We start from the raw sequence: 23962 nt of genomic DNA, 5'->3' as shown, positions 1-23962 counted from the left end.
TCGCATTTTCATGTTTTAGGATTTTCTTCCTGAAATCTAGGGCAAAATTTATAGTTTTGTTCAGGGTCTTGTCTTGTTCATTCTTTTTTTTCTGGGTTTTGGATTTCAGACCCAGTCACAGTTTTGTAGGTGCAGGAATTTTTTTCCTTCTCTTCTAGGTTCTTTGGCTGGCCAAAAAATTAAATTGACGTAAGATGAATTAACAGGAGAAAAACAAATTTAATTTTATACATAAAAGAACCCCATAAAATTATGAGACTCGAAGAAGTGACCGAAACAGGCAGTTTTTGTAGTTTTTAGACAGACAAACAGTAAATTTGTAAAGAGTTAGCAAGATAAAGGGGCTTGGGCTTGGGATAGTAAATTGGTGAAGAAATAACAAGTTTTGTTTATATAGCCTTCTACAGCCCTAAATTCTGTATTTTTGGCGATAAGGTTATCTTCTACTTTCCTGGTACAACTTTCACATGGGAGATCTATCTCCTGCTTTCATGGGGACACGGGAGGTTCAGAATGTTCTTCTCGCCCTGGCTCTCAAATAGTTTTAATTCAAAATAATGTGATAATTGGTACGCCTGGGTGGCTCATTGGTTGAGCGTCTGCCTTTGGCTCAGGGCATGATCCTGGGTCTGGGGATAGAGTCCCACAGCGGGCTCCCTGCATGGAGCCTGCTTCTCCCTCTGCCTGTGTCTCTGCCTCTCTCTGTGTGTCTCTTATGAATAAGTAAATAAAATCTTTTAAAAAATAATAAAATAAATAATATGATGATTAATAAAAGGAAAGCTTTTACATACTACCAGTTGGATACCAATCCCAAACCCCAGCAGGAAACATTGTTGATACAGAGCTCAACAGAAAGTGACTCACCTTGCAAGCTGATACACTTTCACACCCCAGCGGGTTTGAGGGGGGTGCGGAATCCCTTCCTTGCCCAGCAACTCAGTCAGTGAGAAACCACCACCCCTCCAAACCCTTGCCTACCTCCAATGGACTTTCACTCAAAAGAACCCCTCCCAACTTCCTCCTTTTTGTCTATAAGCGGATGTTCCTCTCCTTTTCTTGTTGCACCTGCCTACAGCTTTTGCTATAGCTTGCGTGTCCTGAAGGGCAATTCCTTTGCTAACCCTGAATAAACCCATTTCGCTGGCAAAATAACTAGCCATTTTACTTTTTAAGGTCTACAAATCAATATGGCAAAGTGAGGCACTTCCGTTTGCTGCTTCCATAAAGCCTCTGTAATTATTTCCCTAACATTTTAAGAACAAACAGGACCAGCTATGACTGCTTCAGAATGGTTTCCCTTTTCATGGAGTGTTGTGGTGGCTTGCTCTGGCCAGGGCTGCCTGGGTACCAGGGTGTTTGTCAGCCCTGGGGCTCTGAGCTGGTTAATCTTTCTTAGCCTCAAGAGTGGTAGATTTATGGAACGTGCATATACCACAGTGCCTGTCCAGAGTAAATGCTCTCAAGTCTCATCACCATTATAATTATCCCTCCCTTTTGTAAATTGCTGAATGTCCCAAATGCAGGGATGTAAAACTCAAATGTCTGCAGAAGCTGGGAAGGTAATTTAAATGTATAAAGCTAACTGGTGTGGGGCCATGGGAATGGAGGAAACCATGGTGAGATGGGAGAAGTGTGTGATCTGCTAAAAGAAAGTCAAATCTTACAACAAAAAGAAAAGGAAAGGGAGGGAGGGAGGGTAGGAGGAAGGGGGAGAGAAAAGAAGATAACATAGTACATGTCTGCTAGCTGGATTTGGCCCTGGAGCCACCAATTTGTAACCCTTGCTCTGATTGACTGATTGATTTAATGATTTTATTTATTCATGAGAGACAGAGAGAGGCAGAGACACAAGCAGAGGGAGAAGCAGGCTTCCAGTGGGGAGCCTCATGAGGGACTCAGTCCCAGGACCTTGGGATCATGCCCTGAGCCAAAGGCAGATGCTCAACCACTGAGTCACCCAGGTGCCCCCTTCTCTGATTTAAAGGAGCTGGGATCCCTGGGTGGCGCAGCGGTTAGCGCCTGCCTTTGGCTCAGGGCGCGATCCTGGAGACCCGGGATCGAATCCCACATCGGGCTCCTGGTGCATGGAGCCTGCTTCTCCCTCTGCCTATGTCTCCACCTCTCTCTCTCTCTCTCTCTCTCTCTCTGTGACTATCATAAATAAATTTTTAAAAAAATTAAAAAAAAATAAATTAATGATTTAAAGGAGCTGAGTGAGCTATGTTGGGGAAATAGATTCCAGGTTTTAGGATTTATCTTAGGATTTTCTCAGGTCTCAACTATTAGTGACAAAGGAAACTATCAAATTTCTAACCAAAGGGGAATCACGTCACTCTGAATATTTCAGGGTAAAGGACTGGTTTACCCTAAAACTAGTATGAATGAGATAGTCAATAATTCTCAATAATTTATTATTGATGACAACAACATAATAGCAACTCTATCTTTATTGTCGTTTATATTCAGAATGAGACTAGATTTTGAGATAGCATTTTTCTGGTAATTGAACAAAGTAATAATGGTTTCAAAGGTGAGGATGTGAGTCATTTAATTAGAGACTCTCATGAGCCAAAGCTGAAAGAACTCTGTGGGCCACAGATGGTATTTATTAATATTATTTATAACCTATAAACATTAAGGTATATTCTTCAAAGAACCTGTGTTCAGACTTTTCCTATACATATACAAAGGCATAATAAGGAAGACAACATGGTATGGTTTGAGGAGAATGACAAATATTTGCATTCTTTTTCCAAAATCTCTTTTCCATTGTGCCTGAAATTGCCATATTACTCAGACCTTTACAATAAGGACATAGACCCCCTTCTTAAAATATCTCCTTCCAGGAACCCCTATAAGTAATGGTATATTGAGCTGTATTTCTCAATTATATCATTTTTCTCCATTTATTTATCAAATTCTAGTAATCTAGCTGGTTTACAAAAGAAGATCATAAGAGGGAAATGATTTTTTGATAAAGGGAAAAAAACTAGGAAGATCTATTTTCAAAGCCACACATCCATCCATCCATCCTGCCAACATTCATTGAGCTCTGATCCGTGCCAGGCCCTGGGATGGAACATGTAGTCTGGTTGGGGAAACATGATTACAGAGCAGTGAGTGTGCTGTGGTAGAGGTATGTGTAGGGTATTAACAGGCCAGATTCAAAGGGCATCATGATGGTTACTTGTATATCTCAACTTGACTGGGCCACAGGGTGCCAAATGTTTGGTTAAATATTATTCTAGGTTGTCTGTGAGGGTATCAAATGATAAGATTACCATTTGAATCTGTAGACTGAGTATAGCAGATGGCCCTCCCACTATGAGGCCTTCATCCAATCTGTTGAAGCCTGACTAGAAGAAAAGGCTGAGGAGAATTCTCTCTGTGCCTGATTGTCTTTGAGCTGGAACATCAGTCCCCTCTTACCTTTGGACTTAGACTTGGACTGGAACTTTCATCATCTGCTGTCCTGATTGTCAGGCCTTTGGACTCAAACTGGAGTGTGTTTAACTTCCTGCATCTGGAGTTTGTTGGCTGCAGATCTTAGATTTATGAGCCTCTATAATCACGTGAGCCAATTCCTATAGTAAATCTCTTTAGACAGGTAGATAGATAAATTAGGTAGGTAGGTAGGTAGTTAGATAGATGATAGATAGATAGATAGATAGATAGATAGATAGATAGATAGATAGATATCCTATTAGTTTTTTTTCTCTGGAGAACCCAGATTTAATATAGGCATCATCCCCAGTCTGGGCAGGGAGGCTTGGGAAGAGATGGAGGAGTTGTCAGGATAGCTTCCTGAAGGTGGTACTGGGCTGAATTCTGAAGAATATATGCAGAGTTAACAAGAAGGGAGATTGCTTATTGCATGCTTTAAAGCCCTGTCCTCAGATCTTTCCAGTTCAATCCTTTAATCAATTCTTTGGATGGATATATATAAAGGGCTCATTTATTATCGGCAGATGGCACAAAGTTAAGAAAATATAGGGATTACCTTAGACAGTGGCAAAATCAGTGTTCAGACAGATCTTGGCAGGGTACAGGATGGGCCAAGTCCAACAAAATAAAGCTGAACAGAGGTAAATGGAAAACCTTACATTTGTGTTAAAAGACAAAACAAAACAACAAAAACAAGCTGGGCAGAGGGTGAGAGGTGAGGAAATTAAAAAAAATTTTTTTTTTATTGAGCTATTGACATATAACTTTGTATTGGTTTTAGGTGTACAACTTAATGAGCTATGTGTGTATATATATGTACACACAGACATAGCAAGTTTAGGTAACATCTGTTACCAGACAGTTACAAATTTTTTTTTCTTGTGATGAGAACTTTTAAGATCTACCCTTAATAATTTTCAAATATACAATACAGTATTGTTAACTATAGTCATCTTACTATATGTTTTTTCCCCAGGCCTTATTTAGCCTATAACTAGAATGTGTACCTTTGACTTCTTTTACCCATTTTTCCAACTCCTACCCCCACCTCTGGCAACCACCAGAGTGTTATCTATACCTGTGAAGTTTTGTTTTGTTTTTGATTCCACATATAAATGAGACCACACAGTATTTGTCTTTCTCTGGCTTATTTTACTTAGTGTAATGCTCTCAAGGTCTGTCCAAGTTGTCACAAATAGCAAGATGTCTTTCTTTTTTATGGCTGAAAATTTTCCATTTTATATATACAAATAAAACACATTCTTTTTATATATTCATCCATTAATGGACACCTCGGTTGTTTTTATGTCTTGGGTATTATAACTAATGCTGCAATGAATATGGGGGTGCAGGTATCTGTTCAAGATAGAGATTTTATTTTCTTTGGATGAATAACCAAAAATGGAACTGCTGGATCATACGGTGAAAAAGACTTATTTATATTACATGTTTTAGTTCAGAAGTTGGCAAACTATGGCTCATTAGCCAAATTCAGCTAGTTGCCTGTTTCTGTAAATAAAGTTTTACATATTGTCTATGGCTGCTTTCATGCTACAACAGCAGAATTGAGTAGTTGCAACAGAGATTGTATAGATTACAAAGTCAACAATATTTACCATCTGGCTCTTTTACATGAAAGTTTGCTGACCCCTGGTCTAGTCTATTGTTTGAGTTCAGGGTGAGTAAGAGTGTCATGTGTGCACTAAAAAGAATGCCAGTTCTCCCTTGAGAGCTATTTATAAAAATAAAGATCCTAAAATCATGTGTGAATGAATCAGTGGATGAATAAATGATCAATCAAGGGAGAGGATGGTCTAGCCTGGTTCTGAGCCAGAACCCACCAGAGTCCTGTATTCTATATTGGGGATGTAGTTAAAGAGGAATAGAGGCTACCAGAGCTAAGCCAGGGGACAGGGCTGAAGGATACTGGGAATTGTGTCAGGAACAAACCAAGGAAATAGGGATGTTTAGCCTGAAGAAGTAAATTCCCAAGACAGTTATCAACAGAATCAGTTCTTTTTTTTTTTTTTTTTTTTTAAAGATTTTATTTATTTATTCATGATAGTCACAGAGAGAGAGAGAGAGGCAGAGACACAGGCAGAGGGAGAAGCAGGCTCCATGCACCGGGAGCCCGATGTGGGATTCGATCCCGGGTCTCCAGGATCGCGCCCTGGGCCAAAGGCAGGCGCCAAACCGCTGCGCCACCCAGGGATCCCAACAGAATCAGTTCTTGATGACATTCATTGAGCCTTGTGTACAGGGCTTGCTAAAGAGATCATCTCATTCAATCCTCACACCAACCCTATGGGACTGGTAGTACTGGTATGCCCATTTTGCAAATAAGGAATCTGCAGCATGGAAAGATTGAGTTACCCAAGATCATACAACCAGTAAACAGGGAAACTGAGGCTCAACCCATGTAGTCTGTCTCCAGAGTCCACAAGCTTAATTGTATATCATTAGCTGTCCTTTGTTGCTTAAAGAGATATTAATAATCTTGTTATCTCTGATTCCAGGAGACAGAGCAACAGCCAGAAGAAACAGGGTAATAGACTCCTTCTTGTTCAATGCAAGAGAGACCTTTACAATGCCCAGAGATGGAACAGGTGTTTCAGTAGGGTGGAAACCCTGTCATTAAGGTATGTTCAAGTTGGGGCCAGATGAGTTGACCAAGATTTTAGAGAGAGGATTCCAAAGTGGATAAGGCCAGAGAGCCTCCAAAATTCCTTTCCCCTCTTGATTCTATCATGATCTGAGGCTTGGGGCATTTTCTAGGATGGTTGACTTAGGTCAACAAAGGCAGCAATAGAATGGTTCCTGGGAAAGAGGCATTTTTCTGAGTGCTTTCTAAGATTAAATATGTTAACTCATTTAATCTTCAAAAGAGATGAATGGATACCACAAATGCCATCATTCCCATTTTACAGATGCACAAAGTGAGTCATAAAGTAGCTACATAATTTATCCGGAATTTGAACTTAGGCAGTCTGACTCCAAGGCCTATGCTTTAAACCACTTCCAAATAAAAATCTCTTACAAAGAGGGATAATGTAATTTGAAAATTTTATTTCCCTCCTTTTATTTCCCCCTGCCTCCCCACCAAGATTTTTTATGTGTCCTCTTACCATGTTGCAAAACACTATACTACTAGAAGTTAATAGTAGCAGCTGCCAATGTAACATTCTCATTTTTGTCCTGTGATAATTTATAGGGACTGATTCTTCTGCTTCAGAAACAGGCTCCGAGGTAGGGGGTTCCCAAATGCATCATCAAGTCCTACAAATAATCAAGCCGCTATGACTGTGTTCATTCTCTCAGAAGTCCCATCTGAAGGTATAAACAATAATGTCTTACTTACAATATATGTTTGGAAGTATTACCTCTGCTCTGGGAACTATTGGATCTCTTTAACTTTTCTACAGAGGCAAAGCTGAGCGCCACACAAAAGATTTCTGCATATTGATTTCCCTGATGGGTAAGGTAGAATTTGGTAACAGTAGTGACTCCACTGGACACGTAGTAGGTGCTAATACCTATTTGCATAGTACATGTGATCAATTGGGATTTATTGACTTGGGGGTGGGGAATGAAGGTGTAAAGGATTTCTTTTCCTTTCTGATGCTTTCTGGGCTCTGATCCTGAGAGTTAGTCCTATTTGATTTTTTTTTTCCTCCAAGAGGTTCGTGCTTCCCAGTAACTGGGCAAACAAAAATTCAAGCATCTCTTCAATTGCATTGCATTCCCGAGTGTAGAAAAGTCTTTAAGAAATGCTGTTGTTATTATTTAGACAAACACTATGTTTCTAGCCTGCTTTCCTTCCAGATCTCTTTTTCCTCCATACTCCAAGAAACTACTGCCAGTCCAATTAGGACACAGAACTTGAATTGTTAAATAATTGATTCACTCCATAGATAAGCATACAGCCTTTTGTGTCTAAGGAGACTGCTTGATTCATTGTGTACAAGGACAGAGTGTTCCTTGCCTGACTTATTTACCACATGTTTTAATTAGCTGCCAGGCCTTGTACGGCAGTCCCTGTGCCAAAGGTAGAGAGATTCGAGCTTGTTAAGGTGATGGTTTAAGTAAGAGCTTTGTCATTAGGTAGGCATTTTTCTCTCTCCTCTCATTTCCACTCAGGGACTGAGCTCTATAACCTAATATGGCAAATTGGCATCCTCCCAGTGGCTAAGTGGCCCCAGAGACGGAGCACTACATTGTAGGCTCCTCGGTGGCAAGAACTTAGCGTTGTTGTCTTCCTTCCCCTTTAGCTTAGCCTAGTGCCCAGCACACAGGGAGCGCTGAAGAAGCATCGGTTGAACTATTAGGCTAAGGTCCATTTGGAGGGCACACACTACTGTGATCTCTCTCACTTCCCGTGTACCATCAGCCTCTGAATCAGTGGAGTCTAGTCAGAGACAATATTTAATCAATTTAACCCATAGTTCAGCGTGGGCACTGACCAATCGGCCTTTGGGCTAGAACAGGATCCTGAAGGACCCCTCCTGTGATAGACATGAATTCTTTAGTTCTTGTTTCACTCAAGGGGCCCAGAGAGAAGGGACACTCAAAGGAATGGCACTAGGGGTTAGGGCAAGGGCTACTTGTAAGTTGAAATGGAAGCATTTGAATATTTCTTTTTTTTTTTTCTTTTAAGTATGCTCCACACTCAACATGGGGGTAAAACTTATGACCCTGAAATCAATAGTCACATGTTCTGGGGCACCTGGGTGGCTCGGTTGGGTAAGGGTCCAATACTTGATTTTGGTTCAGGTCATGATCTCAGGGTCACGAGATTTAGCCTTGCCTTGTGCTCCACACTCAGCAGGGAGTCTGTTTCTCTCCCTCCCCTTCTCCCTCTGCCCCTTTCCTCATGTGCACTCTCTTTCTCTCTCTAAATAATTAAATCTTAAAAAGAAAAAAAAAAAAAAACAGTGGTGTGTTCTATGGACTGGGCCAGCCATGTGCTCCCTGTATTTAAATATTTTAACAATGGTGTAGCTTTACTAGTGCATACTAGCTGATCATACCTATTTAATTCTGCCACAGCCATCCAATACAATGCAGCCAGACATCCTTCCACCCCGCAAACAGAAATATCATTGCTTTTCTCCTCAGATCAACATGGTTGTTGTAAAAATAAAATAAAGTGAGCTGGGAAGTTGGTAGCTGCAGCAGAGTTTCTTTCTTTTTTTTTTTTTTTTAAGATTTTATTTATTTATTCATGAGAGACACAGAGAGAGAGAGGCAGAGACACAGACAGAGGGAGAAACAGGCTTCATGCAGGGAGCCTGACGTGGGACTTGATCCTAGGTCTACAGGATCAGGCCCTGGGCTGAAGACGGTGCTAAACCACTGAGCCACCTGGGCTGCCCTGCAGCATAGTTTCTGAATTCTTTTTGAGTCTCTAGATATACACAGAGAAACTAGATGGCTAAAACAAAAACCCCTAAACACATTTACAACAAAAGCAGGTAACTAGAGATCCATGCCCCCAAATCTACAATGACCTGGATAATATCAATATCTATACACAAGAGAGCAGAAGGTTGCAATGGGGCATCTGACAGAAAACAGAAGAACCTTAGAACAGTCAACACGCATTCACTGCAAAGCACGGAAGGCCAATTGGAGAACAGCAGCCATAACTGGAAGAGCTTTGCCAACTCCAGTAGCAGGAGATTGGAGCGGGTTTACGGTAAAAGTGGAAAGAGCTGGAATAGTCTAGCCTCCATGTACTTTTAAAACTAATCAGCCAGGGATCCTTTCCAGGATAGGACTCTACCTTGAGAAGAAACTGTGGAAGTAAACAGTAGTGAAGGGGGGAAAGCCCAGATATAAGTGGAGGAAGGAAAGAGGGCCAGGAAATGTCAGAAAGCAAGCTGCCATCTTTATTAAATCCTCATGAAAACCCCAGAAGAGGGAGTTCTGCAAAGATTTAAAAAAAAGAAGAAGAAAGAAAGAAAAAAGAGAAACTTCTTTCTAAATTTTTAGGAAAACTAATTTTACATAAAAATAAGCAGTAAAAAGTATCAAGATTCCATACAAAGTTGTTTTAAGAAAACAGGTATGCGGAACAGAATATCTGTTTAGACAATGAAATCACATCAGAAGGATGTGCCCACAGAACAGAACAAGACTATAACTTTCCATTTAAAAGTCAGCCAAAAGGACGCCTGGGCAGCTCATTGACTGAGTGACCACCTTCCGCTCAGTGATCCCAGGGTCTGGGGCGTGATCCTGGGGTCTGGGGATCGAGTCCCACACTGGGCTCCCACAGGGAGCCTGCTTCTCCCTCTGCTTGTGTCTCTGTGTCTCTCATGAATAAATAAATAATTAAAATAAAAGTCAGCTTAAAGATACAAAAGTGATAGAAGATAAGGAAGAATAACATACATTAGAACAATTTTAAATGAGATGATAGAACTTAGGAAAGAATTAGGAGTAAAATAATATTAAATTAAAAACTAAAAACAAATGAATGCAATAGATATGCCCTTAAGAAAAATAGAATGTGAGAGAAGGATTTTTGTTTTTTTTAAGTCAAAAAGAAATTAAGAGGGGAGCATGCCTGGGTGACTTAGTCAGCTAAGTGTCTGCCTTCAGGTCAGGTCATGATCCCAGAGCCCTGAGATAGAGTCCTTCATGGGGCTCCCTGCTCAGCAGGTAGTCTGCTTATCCCTCTGCCTCCGCCCCTTTCCCCACTTGTGCTTATACTCTCTCTCTCTTTCTCTCTCAACTAATTAAATAAAATCTTAAAAACAAAAACAAAAATTAAGAGGGGCACCTAGCCGGCTCACTGGGTAAGAGCATGGGACTCTTGATCTCGGGGTTTTGAGTTTTAGCCCCATGGCGGGTGTAGAGATTACTTTTAAAAAATAAAATCTTGGGATCCCTGGGTGGCGCAGCGGTTTGGCGCCTGCCTTTGGCCCAGGGCGCGATCCTGGAGACCCAGGATCGGATCCCACGTCGGGCTCCCGGTGCATGGAGCCTGCTTCTCCCTCTGCCTGTGTCTCTGCCTCTCTCTCTCTCTCTCTCTCTCTCTCTCTCTCTCTGTGACTATCATGAATAAATAAATAAAATCTTTAAAAAAAAAAATAAAATCTTTTTTTTAAGAAAGAAATAAAAAGATTTTAAGAGGAAATGACAAATACTGAAGATTGGAAAAGAAGATACAACACACAGACAATATGAATTCCTGAAGACAAAAACTAGAGGAAGGGAATAGAATACTTACTAAAATTATAATTCAAGAAAATTTTCCCAAAGTTAAAAAGATTTGAAACTACATGTGAAAAGAACATACTGCATACTTGAGAATATAATACTAAAGCAATAACACTTAGACATATTCTGATAAAATGATTGCCTTTTAAAGATAAAATTCCTTTGAGCATTTAGGTAAAACAGCAAGGAAAAAGAATATCACACTTTTTGAGAACAATGATTTACCCTAGAAGAAAATAGAATAACATTAACCTAATTGAAGGAAGGAAAATGTGAACCAAGAATTTTATATACAATAAAACTAATATATAGTAAAAACAGTAAAAGTATTTAGATATTTTACTTGACAGCTGTTACAAATAGACAAACTGTTCTCAACATTTAAGAACTCAGGGAATATTGTTCCTTTCCTAAGGATTCTACTTGAGAACAAACTTCAGATAAGAGAGACTGGTGGTGAGAATTAAAAATGTAGTTGTTTTTCATTAAGATGAAACACATGTTAAAAGGGGGAGAATATAGGTGTGCCTGGCTGGCTCAGTTAGTAGGGCATGTGATTCTTGATATTGGATCATGAGTTCGAGCCCCGTGGTGGGTGTAAAGCTTACATAAAAAAGGAGGGAGGGGGCAGCCCCGGTGGCTCAGCGGTTTAGTGCCTGCCTTCAGCCCAGGGTGTGATCCTGGAGACCCACGTCTAGTCCCACGTCGGGCTCCCTGCATGGAGCCTGCTTCTCCCTCTGCCTGTGTCTCTGCCCCCCCACCCCATGAATAAATAAGTAAAATCTTAAAAAAAAAAAAAAAGGGAGGAAGGAAGAGGCTGTAGTCTCTAGTGCCTAGATGATCAAATAATGTAGATAAAACACAATTGTTTAAATATGAGGGGCAGAATAGAGAATAAATGCAAAAATGTCCCCAAATGTTTTCAGTAATAATATTGAACAGTATTAGTATTGCTGTTTTGAGATAGTTGTGGGATAATATAAATGAACACAGATATTTTTTTAAAAGATTTTATTTATTTATTCATGAGAGACACACAGAAAGAGAAGAGACATAGGCAGAGGGAGAAGCAGGCTCCCTGTGGGGAGCCAGATGTGAGACTCAAGCCCAGGACCCCGGGACCATGACCTGAGCCAAAGGCAGACACTCAACTGCTGAGCCACCCATGTGCCTTGAACACATATATTCTATCATCATTTGTATCCTAAGAACCAGATGCTCATTTAGAAGAAAGGAGATATAAATATAATACAAAAGAAGTAAACACAAAAAGTAAACTGGAAGTATTTGTGTAATATCTGTATCTGTATCCATATTTGTATCTACACCTATCTAGCATAGGACCCTCTGTCTCTTTCTATGCAGATAATGTAGTCTATAGTATGTATACATATATAGTCTATAGTATTCACGTATATATAGAGTATATATAGTACATATATGTGTGCATTTGTATATATATATGGGTATGTCTATGTATGTAGTCTTAGCTCTGTTCCCTGAAGAAACCTAAAATTTGTGACTAAGCAGCATAGAGCATCCCTAGTTCAATATTGTGGTCTTGAAACACCATTTACCACTAAATGAAATTGAGTCTTCTTGGAAAAATGGATCATTCTCAGAGAAGTAGCTGATTTCTATCTGGGAGAGAGAGTATGCAAGATCAGCCTAGAACATTTTGTCATACCTGATGGCAAGGAAAGTATCAAACTCTTCTAGGGACGTAGCACAAAAAAACAAAACAAAACAAAACAAAAAACAAAAAACCTCTCAGAAGCCAAATTGAAGAAGCTGTCACTGGTCAAAGATGGAACAATTTGAGCTTTCAGAAAGAATAATAATTACTATTGATTGAAGGCATCAAATATGCTTAAATCCTTGAATTCATACAAATGTTTTAAAAAATAACTGATTACCTTCTGAGGAATCAATGGGGTTCTAATTCATTGGAATAGGGATAGAGAACCAATTTATTATCTTAAAAACTCGCAAAGGAAGAAACAGAATTAAGCATAGAATCCTGCCTTTTCTGTATAAACTGTAACCAATAGGGGAAGATTATCCCTTTATAAGAGCAATTCAAGTAATGAATGAAAAAGAAATGTAAAATTAGAAATCTTTATTTTGGAATCCTTAAAATGGATTGAGGTATTATTCAACAGCTGCTAACATCACCCAAAGAGAGACAACCAGACATGATATGCCTCTTGATAAAAAGCAACACCACCTGTGGTCTTATCAAGGAGACTCTGGATCCAGCTGCCATTTTGTAGGAAATAACAGAGGACCAGGGAGTAAATTGAAATGCACCATAACTACACAAGCAGCAATATCCAGACTGTAGGGAACTGGACAAGACAAATGCCTTGGGTCTCTTCAACAGATACAGGAAAAGAAAGGAATGAAAGTTGGTGAAGTGTGCGAGTTGTGAGTTCAAGCCCCACACTGGGTATAGACATTACTTTAAAAAGTTAAAAAAAATCTTAAAAAAAGAGACAACATACCAAAGTGTAAAACATGAATACAACATCCAGAAATGCACGTATCCTTGAGTGATAAAACTATAAAGAAATGAGTACCTAAAAAGTTAGGATAATGTTTACTTTTGTGGGGAGGGAAGCAGATGGGGAACAAGAATAGTTTCTGGGTTCTCTGACAGGGTTATATCTATTAACTTGGGTGTGGTGGCAAGGATGTTCACCTTAGAGCTTAATAGATCTAACACACTTGTTTTTTGTGTATCTGTGTTTTATTTTCAAATAAAAAGTTTTAGAAGATGATACTGGGAAATGATTAACCATCCCCTTAATTCTCTACCCCAACTTTAGAGATAATACTGTTAACATTTTTGGCATTTGACTTTTTTTTTTTTTTTTTTTAGCATTTGACTTTTTTTTTTTTTTTTTTTTTTTTTTTTAGCATTTGACTTTTTAACGCATACAGAACCCATGTATGATAGTGTAGGTTTTAGCGGAATGAGATTGTACTGCAGATGCAATTTTGAAACCAGCCTTTTCACTCAGCAATATATCACAGAATCTTTCCATGTCAAATCATATAGCACAGCAAATTCCTTTACATAAGAAAGTAATTATTTTTAAATAAAAATATCTGTTCCTTTACAAAAATCTCAGCGATGTGGAAAATACAGAGAGAAGAGTAGCATATTCCTCAAAATCTCATCATCCCCAAAGAAGGAAATCCTGCCTTTGTAATTATGTGAGGTGATGGAGGTTAACTTATTGTGATAATCATTTTGCAATACATTACATATATCAAATCAGTATGTCATACACCTTAATCCAGATAGTGTTATGTCATATCTCAGTAAAACTGAAGAACCTCACCACCCAGAAATAATGAATGCTAACATAATTCAAGAAATCTCTTGGGACACCTGGCTGGCTGGGTTGGGAGAGCCTGTGACTCTTGATCTCAGGGGCCTGAGTCTCTACTCATATGTAAAAGTAAAATGTGAGAGAGACAGAAGGAATTTTATGATCATATAAGTAATTCAATTTCAGGTAACTTTTTTTCCACCTTGGAAGAAGTGTTTTACAAGACATTCCTTAGGCTAAGAAAAAAAAATAATTAGGAAATCATTAAGATGTTGAAGTTAGTGATGCCTGGGTAGTTCAGCAGTTGAGCATCTGCCTTTGGCTCAGGGTGTGATCTCTGTGAGGAGCCTGCTTCTCCCTCTGCCTATGTCTCTGCCTCTCTCTCTCCGTGCGTCTCTCATGAATAAATAAACAAAATCTTAAAAAAAAAAAAAAAAACAAACACATCTACCTTTGGCTAGGCATCATATTCCTAGGCCATACTTTTTTCTCTCCAAACTCTGTAGACATTGCTTCATTGTCTTCTGGCACTGACGTTGTTTGGAAATTTTACATGCATCTTCATGGATGATTTACCTTTTCTGCCCAGATGTTTAAATAATTATTTTCCTTTAAAAATTAGGGACTTAACCAGGGTATGTCTTGATGTTTGTCCAAAGTTGTGTTTTTCTGACATACAGTAGAACTTTTCCTCTGCAGATTTAGTTCATCCTTCATTTTAAGAAAAACGTTCCTGTATTGTGTTTCTGAATGTGTATTTTGTTGCATTTATTGGATTCTTTACATCAGTTAGGGACACCCATATCTTTATGTTTGATTATCTACTGGTTCTCTTATTATCTCCCTCCTAATTGCTTTATTCCCTCTGTGTTTTGACTTTGTATTTGCCATAATTATCTCAAGCCTTTTATCCATGCCATTAATTCAATTTTCAATCATGTCTTTCCTGGTATTTGGCATATCTGATTTATATATTAGATATATAATGGTTTTGTTTCAGTTCTTGATTCATTTTGTTAGTTCTGAAATCCCCTTTTTACTCTGCCTCTCTCATTTCATCGGCTCAATTTTGAGATCTTATTTTCTCAGGTTCATATTTTAAGAGCTTGATAGTGCAAAGCACTCCCTGGGAATCTCCTGTATCTTGAGGTTATGTTTTCTTTCATACTGGTTTCTTCATAGTTCACTCATTATCTTCCTTCCTGCCTATCCCTCCCTTTTTTGACTGAACCCTATTTACATGATCGCTGTGTATTTTCTTTCCCCTTACTTTTGTTTAAGAGGGGTAGCTCCACTCTTATATGGTCTCCTTGGTCTTAACAACTTACCTAGGAAATGTTTGTTGCCCTCTCTCCATGCTCATCTCTGGTCATTGCATTAGGTATTAGGAAAAGGGGAGTCTGTGATCATGCTTTACTCTGCTATCATTACTCTAAAATCTTAGGATGATTTTTCTAAAGTGCAGATGTTATCTGCCACATCTTGCTTAAATCTCTTCAGTGGTTTCTCATAGCTTTTAGGGGAAATGCCTAAACTTCTTAATTTACATACAAGATCCTTCATTGTTTGGCCCACCTACCTTCTAGTCTTAGGGCTCCCATCATCATCCCCCTCATTTGCTAACTGATCACCCAGGAGGCTTTTCTTGAGCCTGCGTATGGTTTCAGAACCCTTCAACACAGGGCTCCAGGTGGCCTATTGGTCCTCTCTGCTCTGGTGGAATCCTGTAGTCCCAGTGATCTCTTCTCTGAGAAACTTTCCCAGAATACTCTTCTATTCTCTGTCCTCCAAATACTTCAAATATCCCTTTTTTGATACTTCTGTTTCATAACATTTATCATACTTGATCATAATTGCCTTTTAGAGTATGATATAGTGGGTTTTGAAGCCCAGCTATCTGGGTTCAGAAATACCTCTGCCACTTGCTATCTGTGTGACCTTGGTGGACATTGTATAGCCTTTCTGTGCCTGTTTCCTTGTGAGAATTAAATAAGTTAATGCATATAAAGTTTTAATTAGCACATGCTTAATCATTTTTAAAAGTTATTTACTTATTTTCTTACTATTGCTCTGACAGCAATAATGGTCCCATACCACCCAGAGCCCCTCCCTGACAATCCAGGGCCTGTCCATGGTGCTAAAATAATGCTCTTCATCACAGGACAGTCTCTACCATCTGTCATACATTTAGTCCCACTGGGAGTAAATCCATGGCTACATCTTTCCAGCTTTAGCTGTGGATGTGGAAACTGTCTCTTCCTTCCCATTTCCACAACCAGTATCTTAGTCCTGGCTCTGGTCACCTCATCAGCTTCTTCTTCTGTGACTGAGGTCATCCTCCCAACTGGGTCTCCTTACCTCTGGACCATTTGATCCAGATTATGTTCACATTATCCTCTTCCAAATTTTCTTTATACCAAGTCATACTTTACCTACTAACTCACAAGGAATTTCGAAACAGCAGAAACAACTCAAATGGTAACATGGTTAAAACAATAATACATCAATGATGTGCATAATTAAGCAGCCAATTGGGTAATTATTAAAGTCATGTAAAAGTAAGGTAATTTTAAGGAAAATACAGAAAACTATTTGTTGTAACAATATAGAAAATATAGAAAACTGTTGAGGGGAAATAGCAGACTATATTATGTTTTTAACATCATTTATTCATTTATTAAACATGTATTGAGCACCTATTTTGTGATAGGCCCTAGTTATGTAAGAATTATTAAGAAGAATTATTAATTATTACATCCCTTTTTTAAAGGAACTCAGAGTCTAGCAGGAGAGATAGCCAAGTAAACACACGCATTTGGACAAAGAGTAGAAAAGAATATGGAAATACTACTACAGGTGAGAGTGTGGGTCAATTTTGTCTTTCCAAGTATCTGGTAGGGAGTGAATCCTGGCACAAAACCTCAGAGGGAAGTGGTGAATCAAATTCCTTTGACAAAGACTATACATAGCTCCAGGGAAGCTCTTCCCACTCCACCCCTGCATCTTTAGGCCACACACACGGATCAGTGGAGTGCTCAGAGAAGTCCAAAAGGCCTTGACAAGGACAATAGGAGAAGAAATGGTATAGCAACCATGCAGGCCTTCAATGGTAAAATAAATGAATAGTTTTGAGTGACTGTGAATATGCAATAAAAAATTGGAAGGGAGGGGTGTCTGGGTGACACAGTCAGTTGAGTGTCTGACTCTTGGTTTTGGCTCAGGTGGTGGTGTCAGTGTCAATGGATGGAGCCCTGTGTCAGGCTCTATAGTCATCATGGAGTCTGCTTGAGAATCTCTCTCCCTCTAACCCTCCAGCTTGTGCTCTCTCTCTCTCTCAAATAAATACATAAATCTTTTTTAAAAATTTGGAATAAAATAATGATACCTTGCTGAGTATCCCCAGCCCCTCATTAACTGGCCACCAGACTTGCCTCCCTAGTCATCTGCCCTAGGATTCACTAGGAGATCCAGTCTTTTTTACTGTCATGACCTCCGGGTTGTTGGTCATGCTGCTATCCTCTATCAAGAATATTCTTCACTCTTCCAATTCAAATCTTATACATTTTTTTAAAGGACTCATTTTCTCTAAGAATCCTTTCTCAGGCAGCCCAGGTGGCTCAGTGGTTTAGCGTCACCTTCAGCTCAGGGCCTGATCCTGGAGACCTGGGATCAAGTCCCATGTCAGGCTCCCTGCATGGAACCTGCTTCTCTCTCTGCCTCTCTCTCTTTCTCTCTCCCTGTGTCTCTCATGAACGAATAAATAAATAAAAACCTTTTATAAATAGCTAAAAAAATAATCCTTTCTCACTTAATTTCATTCTATTCTAGTATAGATACCTGAAAGTCAGTTTTACTGGATATAAAATTCCTGGCTCACTGTGTTGAAGACATTCCAGAGAGAGAAGAGTTGGTGATCCATTAGCATGCAGTTGTCTCTGGTTAATCTCATAGGCTCTGGAGTCTGACGGATTTGGGTTAGATCTTCAGCACTTATTAGCAATGCAACCTTTGAAAAGCATTAATCTCAATACACCTTGGTTTCCTAATCTATCACATGGAGATAATATTTATCTGGTAGGGTTCTGAGAAGATGAAACAGAATGATCCATGTGAAATGGCTTGTCACAGTGCTTAGGACATAGAACGTGCTCAATATGTGTAGTTGTGATCATTTTGATCCCTTGAAATCATTCTTCATCTGTTTTAGGGAAATATGAATTGATTCAACCATTAATATGTGCCCTGTAGTAAGTATTTAATAGATGACTTCTGAAGGGTTCTAACTTAGAATATGGCAAAGAAAAACAACATTTCATTACTAACGCATTTCCAAATGGAGGATGACAGGCTAAAAAGAAGTTATGCTAATTGGTAACATTTCTTATCTATAAAAAGTCAACCAAATTTTTCATTGCTTTTTTACTTTTTTAAAAAATTTATTTATTTATGAGAGAGAGAGAGAGAGAGAGAGAGAGAGGCAGAGACACAGGAGGGGGGAGAAGCAGGCTCCATGCAGGGAGCCCGACATGGGACTTGATCCCGGGACTCCAGGATCGTGCCCGGGCCAAAGGCAGGCGCTAAACCGCTGAGCCACCCAGGGATCCCCGCTTTTTTTACTTTTTATGTGAAATTGCAAACTGGTTCATTTTTGCTCGATTGTTATATCCAATGCCTCAATTGTTATATTTATGTTAATAATGAATGAAATAAGTTAGGTTGTCCTAGTATACTTCCTGCTGTATTTAAGACAGAGACTTATGAATTCAGCCTAGAGATCAAGAGGGCTGAGTATCACTATTTGTGACTGGTAAAGATGTTGTTACACAATTAAGAAAAAGGATAAAAAGGAAAAAAATGTATCCTATTCTCAAATATTAGGTGGTTTTCAAGGAAACCATAATGTCACATTTTAGAAGCCCAATCAGGCTGTGACAGGAACAACTGGAGACATAACTCTGATCATTAAAGCATTCTTTTTTTTTTTTAATTTTTATTTATTTATGATAGTCACACACACACACACAGAGAGAGAGAGAGAGAGAGGCAGAGACACAGGCAGAGACATAAGCAGGCTCCATGCACCGGGAGCCCGACGCGGGACCCGATCCCGGGTCTCCAGGATCACGCCCTGGGCCAAAGGCAGGCGCCAAACCGTTGCGCCACCCAGGGATCCCCATTAAAGCATTCTTGAAGAACCTTTAAACATAAGACCCTCCTCCTCACCCTCAAAAAAGAAAAATCTTGACTCAGTCTGGTTTCACTTTGAAATTGGTTCTTCAAGTTAGTTAATGATAGCATTGGAGACCCGGGGATTTCCGTAGCTGAGCAGTAGAACTGTGTTCCATTAGCGTTTGATGTGTTGTCATTTATTCTGTACAGTTGAATAGTCTTGGTTTCTGAAGGGAGTCTAAAAATTATGCAGGCTAACTAATGCTGGAAGTTCAAACTAACAATTCCTTAACGGACACTACCTCCCTCACTCCAGGGGTCTCAGTGGAGTTAAATAAAAAATTAACGTTAATTGGATTAGTGCATCCACAAAGGGAAGAACATGCATTAGAAGCAGGAGGAGGAGGTGGTGTTGCAGGAAGCAGTACAAGCAGTGTAAGAGAAGCGGCTGTGGTAAGATACCACACAAACCAAAGTGACTAACGTGGTACCTGCACGTTAGGATTTCCTACAATACTAAGAACAGAATATTCACATAGTCATCCTCTAGAGCTTTACTTCTGAATAGGTCCTTCGATCTATTTAATCTAAGTTCTCATTTTACAGATGAGAAAGCTAAAGCCCAGAGATAGGAAGTGACTGATTTATTTCAAGAGCTTGTGTTTTTACTTTAACATTTTCCCACTGCTTTTCTCTGAGGCAGAGCACAGGAGGGCAGTCAAATGTGGGGATTAAGTGGGTGGACCTGAGTTCCAATCCTAGCTGTGCCATTAATAAGCTGTGTGATCTTTGGCAAATCACCTGCCCTCTCGGAGCCTTACTGAAATTGTTATTTCCCCAAAAGCAAAACATCAAAGGCCAATCTGAAGAGATTCATATCAAGAGAAAAAAAAAAAAAAAACCTCTACTGTATGTCAAGCGTAAGTTAAAGTAAAAAGGCGGTTAGCAGTCTTCATTAATTCCCTTATTTTTTTTCTCCCTGATATCTCAGCCACCCCTCTTCTCTGTGCAGGTAGGCAACAAAGAGAAATCAAGAGAAAATGGTTTTATTACTAGATCATAAAGCTACTTAGTCTGTTTAACATTTGGTCTCTATAGTACTGCTGACACTCTATCAATGTTAGAAAATTATAACCATATTCCTTTGACAGCGCTGATAAGGGTGATCTGCCACGATAATTGGCATCCACGCGATGTAAAAGCCGGAACATTTGTCGTGTTTATCCAGCACAAGCCTTTGCATTCCCACCGCTGTCTGCTGCTTACCTGTTACAGCCTGGTTTGAAAACGCAGGAGTCTTTGTATGCTGTTCAAAGGATCCTTTGGTAAACAAGGGATTTCCACCCCCCACCCCCACCCCCATTGAATTCAGGCTGCCTCCAATTTCGTGCTATTTGATTGACTTTGCTCAGCAGAAGGCAAATCGGGAAAAGTCCAGGTTTCTTCCCCGAAGACTCACATCCTTCCATCCTACTCTCGTTCTTGAAGATTTGAATCCTGCATTCCCCTGGCTCAGGAGTGTGCAGTGTTTTCATGATCAGGAGGAAGATATCCCGCTTCCCTCCTCTTTTTCTCAAGAGGCATTAGCATTTGGGGATAGGATTTCCCTGTTGTTTGGCGGGGTTGGGGCCTGGGTGGGGAGGCCCCTTGTGAAGAGGAGGCTTTGCACGCAGAGCTTTGCCGGGAAGACCAGGGTTTTGCAGTCATGGGGATGCAGACCCATTCTCCTGGATAAGCCTAGACCGTCTCTGTTCCCTGAGGTCTTTCCTCTAGCCCGGGGCCGATGTGCTGTTTCCCACCGTTAACCCTCCCCCCATCCCTCCTCCGAATGCTCAGGACAACCAGGGCACCTCAAAGAGCAGGACGGGACCCGGGCGGGCCATCCTCCCACCCCCCGGGGGAAGGGATGTACTTTTAAGGCGCTGACAACTCCCATCCCGGGCCGCCAGTCCCCTCGGGCTCCGCGGACCTGGCTGCCCCGGCCGGGCGGGACGGCGCGGGGACGAGCGCGGCCGGCGGGCGGCAGGGCCTGGAGCGCGGCACGCGGGGCGCGCCCGGGGACCCTGCGCCCGCGCCCCGCCCCGCCCCCCCGGAGGCCTTCGCCCGCTCGCCGGCCGCGGCGCACGCGTGTGTGTGTGTGTGTGTGTGTGTGTGTGTGTGTGTGTGTGTGTGTGCGCGCGCGCGGGGCGGGGAGGGGACGGCGCTCCGGCCCTCGCGGCGCCCAGCACGGCCGCCGGCAGGATGCGGAGGGTGAGTGCGCGTGGCCCGGAGGCGCGAGGGCCGGGGGCGGCGGGCCGGGGCCGGGGCCGGGGGCGGGGGCGGGAGCTGGCAGCCGGGGGGCTCCCTTCCGGCCCCGTCGGGGCTCTCCCGCCCGGTACCCCCGCCGCCGCGTGGGCTGCTCCGCGCCGCGCTCCCTCGGGGCAGCCGCGTAAACTCTGCCGTCGGTCGGGCTCCCGGGGCGCGTCCCCGGAGGGTGCGCCCTGCGAGCCGGGAGCGCGGCGACGGGCGCGCGAGCCTGTGAGTTTCGGGGAGGCGCCCGCTTGCGGGGTGCGGGCCGCGGGGAGCGGGGAAGCAGGAGCGCGGGGCCCGGCGGGGGCGGCGGGGGCTCCCCAGGGACGGCCGCGGGGTGCGCTCGGCTCTAGCGCTCACGCGGCCGGGAGCCCCAGCGGACGCCTGCGAGTCCCAGGGGGCACCCTTGACATTTCCCGGGCCTCCAGGCCAAGCCCAGGGACAGTTCGGGCGCCGAGGCGAGGGCGCCCGGTGTTTTCTAAAGAGACAAAGGTGAGAAGAAACGGGAAAAACAGAGTAAGACTTTTTGCCGCCAGAGCCTGTGGATTTCTCGGGTGGGAGTGCGAGGTTGCCTGCAGGAAGGCGTGTATGTGCCTGTTGGGTCACCGAGTGGCTTTTTCAGAGACTTCTCTCAGCCGCTCGCTTGCTTTAAAGGGAACTCTGGCCTGCCGCTTTGCAGCCGGTGCCAGAATCGAGTGCTGTGCACGTTGATGGGGGGTGGGGGGGTGGGAGTGGTGTTTGGGGGGCGCGTAGAGCAAGAGTGAATTGGCCCCAGCTGCCTCTGGAAAGTCTGTTAGTGAACTGGCATGGAAATTCACCTTACCTTTTGGAGTGAGTCCAAACCTGCTCAGGTGTTTCTGCGGAGGACAGGACTCCAGCCAGGCTGGCCAGCTGGTTTGGCATTCCTGGCATTGGTGGAGTGGCAGGAATGGAAACAGGTGGGGTTACTTTCTTGAACTCCAAATTCAGGGGTCAGCAACCTTCTTTTACCTTAGCGTCACCAGGTTAATTAAGGAAAGCTAGATGGGATGTGTTAGAGGGAGAAGCAAGATTTGGTGATGGAGAGTGTTGACCGAGTATTTTAAAATATGATTTGCATCTTGTTCGTTTAAGGATGAAAACGATGGATGCTTGCTAGAAATGCGGATTCCTGAGCTGTACTTCAGACCTGTTAAATGGAGTCATTGGGACTGGAGCTCTCAGTTTGCATTTTATTTTATTTATTTTTTAACATTTTATTTATCTATTCATGAGAGACACAGGTAGAGAGAGAGGCAGAGACACAGGCAGAGGGAGAAGCAGGCTTCGTGCAGGGAGCCTGACGTGAGACTCGATCCTGGGTCTCCAGGATCAGGCCCTGGGCAGAAGGCAGCACTAAACCACTGAGCCACCCGGGCTGCCCACTCATTTTGCATTTTAAACACGACTGCCACCACCATAAGGCAAACAGATTAAGCACCTGCTGTGTGTAGGTACCCTTCTAAGCTCTAGGAGTGCAGTGAGGAGATGATGGCCAAAGAGCCTTGTACTCTTGGAAGCTATATTCTAGTTGAGAACTTAGACAGTAAAGAAGTAAACAAATACACAATTAATTTTAGATAGTGATTAGTACTATCAAGAAAATAAGAGCAGGATAACGAAATAAGGAGTAAATCAGGGAGTGAAGCCATTTTAGTTTCTGTGGTCAAGGAAGACATTCCTAGGGAGTTAATATTTGAACTATGAATTACATGAGAAGTCAGCTGTGTGAAGGTTTGGGGAAACAGTCCTCCAGAGTGAGGAACATCAGTTGCAAAGGCTCTGAGGCAGGAATAGACTTGGCCTGTGTGAGACACAGAAAGAGGATCCTGGGGCTGAAGTGGAATGGAGTGTACACAAGATGGAATGAGTAGAATGAAGTGAGGTTGGAGGGAGAGATAGGGACCAATTTCTATGGGGACTTGATGGCCATGGTAAGAAATGTGGATTTCAGCCTAAATGCAGAGGAATGTTACTTAGAGAATTTTAAGCAGAGGAACAGTGATATGATCTGGTTTACTTGTTTTGAAGATCTACTTGGCTATTGTGTGTAGAATGAATTACAGAATGGAGATGGTCATGGTAGAGAGACCACCTTTGTGTGCAGGTGTGATAGAGAGAGGTGGAGAGACTGGATGGATTTTGGAGGTAGCATGGACTTGCTAATGTGGAAGGGAGAGGTGGGAGTCCTTTAATGTACACCGAAGGTTGCTCATTGTTGGGGTGTGTGAGAGAGAGAGAGGAAGGGGTGGGAGATGGAGAAAAGGTGGTTGGACCTCAGTTGGAATGCCCCCAGTGATAATGAAAGTAACATTTTGTGAACATTTACTCTGTACTCGGTACCGTGGTACATGTGTTCCCAAGACTCCTGTGAAATAGTGACTGTCAGTCACCATTTTACAGATGGGATGATAAACTCTGGAAGGTTGAGTCTGTTGCTCTAGCCGCTCAGCTCTGTGTTGAAGTTGGGATTTGTA

At 41.9% G+C, this 23962-nt stretch overlaps 2 protein-coding genes across 5 annotated transcripts in view; both read left to right on the top strand.

Moving 5' to 3' along the window:
- LOC144282334 (uncharacterized) overlaps positions 1 to 23962 on the top strand; it is a 106633-nt gene that overhangs the window by 46413 nt on the left and 36258 nt on the right. The window contains exons 6-9 of one of the 2 annotated variants that reach the window (XM_077845848.1): positions 5964 to 6086; positions 6659 to 6780; positions 16780 to 16865; positions 20330 to 20503. The gene's annotated coding sequence lies outside the window, so the exon portion shown is untranslated. The remainder of the gene's footprint in view (positions 1 to 5963; positions 6087 to 6658; positions 6781 to 16779; positions 16866 to 20329; positions 20504 to 23962) is intronic. The other variant, XM_077845849.1, reaches the window with a different exon arrangement.
- Positions 21299 to 23962, top strand: part of TMCC3 (transmembrane and coiled-coil domain family 3) — a 339083-nt gene continuing 336419 nt past the window's right edge. The window contains exon 1 of one of the 3 annotated variants that reach the window (XM_077845839.1): positions 21299 to 21428. In XM_077845839.1, coding sequence (XP_077701965.1) covers positions 21420 to 21428 — 9 coding nt within the window. In that variant the 5' untranslated portion in view covers positions 21299 to 21419. Of the gene's footprint in view, positions 21429 to 21837; positions 21960 to 23962 lie in introns of those variants that run through there. The other 2 variants (XM_077845838.1, XM_077845845.1) reach the window with 2 other exon arrangements.

This window comes from Canis aureus, chromosome 13, assembly GCF_053574225.1.
Source record: "Canis aureus isolate CA01 chromosome 13, VMU_Caureus_v.1.0, whole genome shotgun sequence".
Lineage (NCBI taxonomy): Eukaryota > Metazoa > Chordata > Mammalia > Carnivora > Canidae > Canis > Canis aureus.
The sequence above is the reverse complement of the archived record's forward strand: the minus strand, read 5'-3'. Positions and strand labels throughout refer to the sequence as shown.